At 47.2% G+C, this 7500-nt stretch overlaps 1 protein-coding gene across 1 annotated transcript in view; it reads right to left on the reverse strand.

Annotated features, from left to right (window-relative positions):
* LOC143288119 (transmembrane protein 45B-like) overlaps positions 1-7500 on the reverse strand; it is an 11562-nt gene that overhangs the window by 1574 nt on the left and 2488 nt on the right. The window contains exons 3-4 of the mRNA XM_076596406.1: positions 7209-7404; positions 2289-2521 (exon numbers count right to left, since the gene is read on the reverse strand). Coding sequence (XP_076452521.1) covers positions 2289-2521; positions 7209-7404 — 429 coding nt within the window. The remainder of the gene's footprint in view (positions 1-2288; positions 2522-7208; positions 7405-7500) is intronic.

Consider the following 7500-nt stretch of genomic DNA (forward strand, 5'->3'; position numbering starts at 1 on the left):
AACCTATCGATTTATTTATTAAAAAGCGCTCAAGTTTTGATCTGCTGCTGTTTCTTGAAGGATTGTTGATGACAGATTGGCCCTTGAGGCAGGTCTGACAACATCAACAATACATTTAATGATTGTGTCACCTGCACACCAATCATGAGGAACAATGACCTATCCATGATTGAAGCATCCGTATATTTTCTCCCCCTCCACTAGGCCTTGAGTGGTGGTCTGGACGCTAGTCATTCGGATGAGACGATAAACCGAGGTCCCGTGTGCAGCATGCACTTAGCGCACGTAAAAGAGTTTCAGTTTCAGTTTCAGTAGCTCAAGGAGGCGTCACTGCGTTCGGACAAAACCATATACGCTACACCACATCTGCCAAGCAGATGCCTGACCAGCAGCGTAACCCAACGCGCTTAGTCAGGCCTTGGGGAAAAAAAAAAAAAAAAAAAAAAAAAAAAAAAAAACACACACACACAACCACACACACAAAAAAAAAAAAAAAAAAAAAAAAAAAAACAAAAAAAAAACGGGGGAATAAATAATAGATAAGCTTGCATAAATAAATAAATAAATAAATAAATAAATAAATAATAATTATAATATAGAAAAAGGTAGTAGTAATAATATTAGTAATACTAATAAAATGATAATAATAAAACATAAATAAATAAATAAATAAGACAACAATGGTGATAAATAAGCAAATAAATGTAAAAAATGAAGACACACATTCACACATACACCCACACATGCATAACAGAAATGCACCAGACATGCAGTTTCACATATATGAAAGCACAGTCAAATACATATAAACGTACATGAGCTCCAACACACACACACACACACGCATTACCGTGCACCTCCTCTACCCCCCTCCTCCACACACTCATTTCTAGTCTAAGTATCGCAGCTTCCACGGCACACACACACACACACACAAACACAAACACACACTCACAGAGATGAACACTTACTTGTACAAGCACATATGAAAGCACAGTCAAATACATATAAACGTACATGAGCTCCAACACACACACACACACACACACACACATTCCCTTGCACCTCCTCTACCCCATCCTCCACACACTCATTTCTAGTCTACGTATCGCAGCTTCCACGGCACACACACACACACACACAAACACACACTCACAGAGATGAACACTTACTTGTACAAGCACACACACATACGCCCATATCTCCCACCCCCAACTCCACACACGTACATACAAAGATATATATATATATATATATATATATATATATATATATATATATATATATATATATATATATATATACACGTTCCAATATCCTGTTGCTCCCACAGTGTAGGCATGCATACACTCACATACCTCATCCTCTACCCCACCTCCCCCCGCACTCCCACATCCCCTCACACACACACACACACACACACACACACGTACACATATCTCTCCTGACACTTGTGTACAGTTTCACTCTCGCGCATTCACAAACGCACTCAAAAGCACACATACACACAAACACACACAGCCGCCACTGACTGGCCGCAAGAGGGATGGGAAAAGATCTCTGATGCCAAGAACGTGGCGTCTAGTGTGTTGCTCGGTCTATTGTGTTTGGAAAGGCCCACAGAGACTCTGTTCCGTTTTGAAGAAATTTGCGCAATGTTGGTTTGGAAATGATGCCGATATTTGTTTGATTTGCAAAGCATCGTGCTCTACCTTTCATGTTAGATTTGCGGCCGCTCCCTCTCTCTGCTTCTATTTCTTTGAGGCGATCGATGGTGTGATGGCCTTGTACCTGTTCTTTTTGGTATTCTTTGACTTTTCTGAGGATTTCCGATTTTCCTAGATGTAGGCCGCTCGTTGGTGTTGCGTTACCAGCAAGTCTGTCAGCTCGCTCATTTCCCTTAACACCTGCATGTCCCGGGCAGTATGACCATGTGAGTTTTTTAATCTCACGTAAAAGAACCCACGGCAACAAAAGGGTTGTCCCTGGCAAAATTCTGTAGAAAAATCCACTTCCAAAGGAAAAACAAATAAAACTGCAGCAGGAAATAATACAAAAAAATGGGTGGCGCTGGAGTGTAGCGACGCGCTCTTCCTAGGGAGAGTAGCCCGAATTTCAACATAGAGAAATTTGTTGTGATAAAAAGAAATACAAAATACAACAAATACAAAATACAACAAAATACAAATTCTATCCGTATCCGTATTCCTCCCCCATCAGACCTCCGCCCCCGCCCCCCCCCCCCCCCACCCCCTCCCTCTCCCCTCCCCCCCATGCCGGGCAGTGACCTGGAAACTTGTCGTGCTCATACAGCATGAAGGCGACGTGGGAGAACCAGGTGCCCAGCGTCAGCAGGCCCAGGGAGCGGGTCAGCATGGTCCACACCCCGCGCCGCCAGGCCAGCTCCAGCAGGATGGCGCCCGCCGTCACCAGCATGGCGCTGATGGGCAGCACGTGCACCACGGTCTCCAGGGGCTCCTTGCCGTGCATCTGGGCGTGGTAGTAGAACGCAACCCCGTACCTGTGCGTGTGTGGAGAGACGGGTTTTTTTTGTTGTTGTTTTTTTGGTGTGTGTGTGGGGAGGGGAGGGGGTAAGGGGGAGGGGTGTGTTGGGAGGGAATGGAAGGGGGTGGCGTAGGTGTGTGTGTAGGGGTGGTGTTGTGTGTGTGTGTGGGGGGGGGGGTAGGAGGCGGAGGGGGGTGTATGTGTGGTATGGTGTGGTGTGTGTGTGTGTGTGTGTGTGTGTGTGTGGTGTGTGGGTGGGTGGGGGAGGGTTGTGGTGTGTGTGTGTTGTGTGTTGTGTGTGTGTGTGTGCGTGTGTGTGTTGTGTGTGTGTGTGTGTGTGTGCGTGTGTGTGTGTTGTGTATGGTGTGTGTGTGCGTGTATGTGTGTGTGTGTGTGTGTGTGATTGGTGTGTGTGGTATGTGTGTAGTGTGTGTGTGTGTGTGTGTGTGTGTGTGTGTGTGTGTGTGGTGTGTGTGTGTGTGTGTGTGTGTGTGTGTGTTTTGTTTGTTAATATATTTCCCTTTGACACCTTCTTCAGGCCAGAAACTGAAAGTGCTGAAATGTGCAGGCTTTTTAGCTGGACGTTTCGGTTTCAGTTTCAGTTTCAGTGAAGAACCAAAGCATGCGGACTGCGGATCCATACACGCAACATCACTTTTGTTTGAGAAGAAGAAGAAGACAAAACAAAACAAACACACACACACACACACACACACACACACACACACACACACACACACACACACACACACACACACACACAAAAGCGCGGCTCAAATCCGCGGACAGTGAGCGCGATGGGTTCTCGAGAGCTCAGCTGCCAGTAATCACGACAAAACAAAAGAGCTGTATTCGTGGGTTGTAAGCTGTATTCGTGGGTTGTAAGCTGTATTCGTGGTGGTTGTAAGCTGTATTCGTGGTGATTGTAAGGTGTATTCGTGGGTTGTAAGCTGTATTCGTGGTGATTGTAAGCTGCATTCGTGGTGATTGTAAGCTGTATTAGTGTCTTGTAAGCTGTATTCGTGGTGGTTGTAAGCTGTATTCGTGGTGATTGTAAGCTGTATTCGTGGTGGTTGTAAGCTGTATTCGTGGGTTGTAAGCTGTATTCGTGGTGGTTGTAAGCTGTATTCGTGGGTTGTAAGCTGTATTCGTGGTGGTTGTAAGCTGTATTCGTGGGTTGTAAGCTGTATTCGTGGGTTGTAAGCTGTATTCGTGGTGGTTGTAAGCTGTATTCGTGGGTTGTAAGCTGTATTCGTGGTGGTTGTAAGCTGTATTTGTGGGTTGTAAGTTGTATTCGTGGTTGTAAGTTGTATTCGTGAGTTGTAAGCTGTGTGCGTGGTTGTTGTAAGCTGTATTCGTGGTGGTTGTAAGCTGTCTTCGTGGTGATTGTAAGCTGTATTCGTGAGTTGTAAGCTGTATTCGTGGTGGTTGTAAGCTGTATTCGTGGTGGTTGTAAGCTGTATTCGTGGTGGTTGTAAGCTGTATTCGTGGTGGTTGTAAGCTGTATTCGTGGATTGTAAGCTGTATTCGTGAGTTGTAAGCTGTATTCGTGGTGGTTGTAAGCTGTATTCGTGGTGGTTGTAAGCTGTATTAGTGTCTTGTAAGCTGTATTCGTGGGTTGTAAGCTGTATTCGTGGTGGTTGTAAGCTGTATTTGTGGGTTGTAAGCTGTATTCGTGGTGATTGTAAGCTGTATTCGTGGTGGTTGTAAGCTGTATTCGTGGTGGTTGTAAGCTGTATTCGTGGGTTGTAAGCTGTATTCGTGGTGGTTGTAAGCTGTATTCGTGGGTTGTAAGCTGTATTCGTGGTGGTTGTAAGCTGTATTCGTGGTGATTGTAAGCTGTATTCGTGGGTTGTAAGCTGTATTCGTTGTAAGCTGTATTCGTGGTGGTTGTAAGCTGCATTCGTGGTGGTCGTAAGCTGTATTCGTGGTGGTTGTAAGCTGTATTCGTGAGTTGTAAGCTGTATTCGTGGTGGTTGTAAGCTGTATTCGTGGTGGTTGTAAGCTGTATTAGTGTCTTGTAAGCTGTATTCGTGGGTTGTAAGCTGTATTCGTGGTGGTTGTAAGCTGTATTTGTGGGTTGCAAGCTGTATTCGTGGTGGTTGTAAGCTGTATTCGTGGTGGTTGTAAGCTGTATTCGTGGTGGTTGTAAGCTGTATTCGTGGGTTGTAAGCTGTATTCGTGGGTTGTAAGCTGTATTCGTGGGTTGTAAGCTGTATTCGTGGTGGTTGTAAGCTGCATTCGTGGTGATTGTAAGCTGTATTCGTGGTGGTTGTAAGCTGTATTCGTGGGTTGTAAGCTGTATTCGTGGGTTGTAAGCTGTATTCGTGGTGGTTGTAAGCTGTGTTTGTGGGTTGTAAGCTGTATTCGTGGTGGTTGTAAGCTGTATTCGTTGTAAGCTGTATTCGTGGTGGTTGTAAGCTGTATTCGTGGTGGTTGTAAGTTGTATTCGTGGTTGTAAGTTGTATTCGTGGGTTGTAAGCTGTATTCGTGGGTTGTAAGCTGTATTCGTGGTGGTTGTAAGCTGTATTCGTGGTGGTTGTAAGCTGTATTCGTGGTGGTTGTAAGCTGTATTCGTGGTGGTTGTTCAATGTGATCACAGTTCGACAGAGGTCTGTTAACCGCAGTTTGGTGTGGGAGGGGTTAAAGGTGTGGACACGAGTTAATGTTTTGTTGTTGTTGTTTCTGCGTGATTTCTCGAACCTTCGACATACAGTCGAATTTGGCGACAGCGAATTTCTGACCTGAACGACAGTGTAGATGCTGGTAACTACAGCGACACTCTCGAAAGATCTAGTTTCATTTTAGACGCTCCTTTCCTTTCATAATATTTCTCCTGCTGGCAACTAGGCCCGAGTTATACAGACACTTGCGGCGTCAGTCTGGAAAGTCTTGCAACACTCTGTTTTATAAAGAAACCAAAAAAACAACAACACAAAAACGGGTGGTGGTGGAGTGGAGGAGTTATGAAATCGATGACTCAGCCCTGAGTGATTGAGTGTCATCCACTCCACTCCACTTCTGTTGAGTCAACAGCGCTTGCTCGGTAAGAGCCGCTCTAACTCAAAACGGCAAAAAGCTTTCAATTGACTTTCAGACAGCCAGGCGAGGATTGAACTCTGGCTCCCCCAGTCAAACCGTGACGCTGTCCACTGCGCTACCACGGTTTGTGGGCAGTTTTTGTTGTTGTTGTTGTTGTTGTTTTGTTTTTTGTTGGTTTTTTTGTGTAAACAAAGTGAGTCTATGTTTTAACCCGGTGTTCGGTTGTCTGTGTGTGTGTGTGTGTGTGTGTGTGTGTGTGTGTCTGTGTGTCCGTGGTAAACTTTAACATTGACATTTTCTCTCCAATTACTTTGTCAGTTGACACCAAATTAGGCATAAAAATAGGAAAAATTCAGTTCTTTCCAGTCATCTTGTTTAAAACAATATTGCACCTCTGGGATGGGCACCAAAGAAATTTTTAAAAGAAGCCTAATTATATGCAAACTGCATTTACTGTTATATTTATATTTTTTGTATTCTCTAAACTTGGCACTTTGATCTGATATTCTGACACAACAACAAGAGCAGTCATTATTATCATTTTTTGTTCAAACAGGAACTTCTTTTGCCAAACATGGAAGTTTTATTTATTTTGCAAACGTTTTGGTGCAGATAGTAATGAAGGGAAATTACTCTGTAATTAATGCTAGGGGACTTAACTTATCACAAGTGAGTCTTGAAGGCCTTGCCTCTCTTGTTTGTTTTGTTTTGTTTCCCCCCAGGGGAAGATTTGTCAGGGGGACTGGGGGGTGTGGGGGAAGTACTCAAACTTGAAGTGAGACTCGGAGCACTGAAACATCCAGTGTGATTTTTGGACAGTTGACTCCGTTGTCTAGGTGGCTCCTCCTCCCTCCCTCTCCATCTATACTCCGTGTGTGTGTGTGTGTGTGTGTGTGTGTGTGTGTGTTGTACGTGTGTGCTTATGTGTGTGTGTAAGGGTGCGCGCGCGTGTGTGCATGTGTGTGCGCAAGCGTGTGTTTATGTGTGCATGCGCGCAAGCGTGTGTTTGTGTGTGTGCGTGTGCGTGTATGTGAATGTCTGACTGAACTTATCTTCATACCCTTGTAAAAAAATTTTTTTTTTTTAAATTCGTTTTCGCATCGTTTGGTTTCGTTTCGTTCCCCCCTCCCCCCACCCCCTATGCCCCCACCTCCCCATCCCCCACCCCCCAGCCCCATCCCCCACCCCCCTGCCCCATCCCCCACCCCCCTGCCGAATCCCCCACCCCCAGCCCCATCCCCCACCCCCCTGCCCCATCCCCCACCCCCCTGCCGAATCCCCCAGCCCCCACACCCCATGCCCCACACCCCACACCCCATCCCCCACCCCCCAGCCCCATCCCCCACCCCCCACACCCCATGCCCCACCCCCCAGCCCCCACACCCCATGCCCCACCCCCCAGCCCCCACACCCCATGCCCCCACCTCCCCATCCCCCACCCCCCAGCCCCCACACCCCATCCCCCCACCTCCCCATCCCCCACCCCCCAGCCCCCACCTCCCCATGCCCCCACCTCCCCATCCCTCACCCCCCAGCCCCCACCTCCCCATGCCCCCACCTCCCCATCCCTCACCCCCCAGCCCCCACACTCCATCCCCCAACCCCCTTTCACCCCCTTTGGTTTTTCCCCCCATAGATTTCAGTCCCCCTCCCTCCCTCACCACAGGAACGACAAGGCCGCCGAGGCATGTCCCGCGCCAGGGATCATGGGAAGGCCCAGCCAGGTCAAGAGGTCAAGGAGGGCGTGGAAGAGGAAGATGCCATATATGGTCATGTGCTGGGCGTACACCAGCTTCCGGAAGTTGCCGTCCTCGTCCAGTAGAGCCACCCCGCCGTCCAAAAACTCGGCCAGAAAACCTGCAGAAACCAAGGACTTGTGCGTCGAATGTGTGTATGTATGGCTGGATGCGACGATAAACCGAGGTCCCGTGTGCAGCATGCACTTAGCGCACG

The sequence above is a fragment of the Babylonia areolata genome, chromosome 12, assembly GCF_041734735.1.
Source record: "Babylonia areolata isolate BAREFJ2019XMU chromosome 12, ASM4173473v1, whole genome shotgun sequence".
In the NCBI taxonomy this organism is placed as follows: domain Eukaryota; kingdom Metazoa; phylum Mollusca; class Gastropoda; order Neogastropoda; family Buccinidae; genus Babylonia; species Babylonia areolata.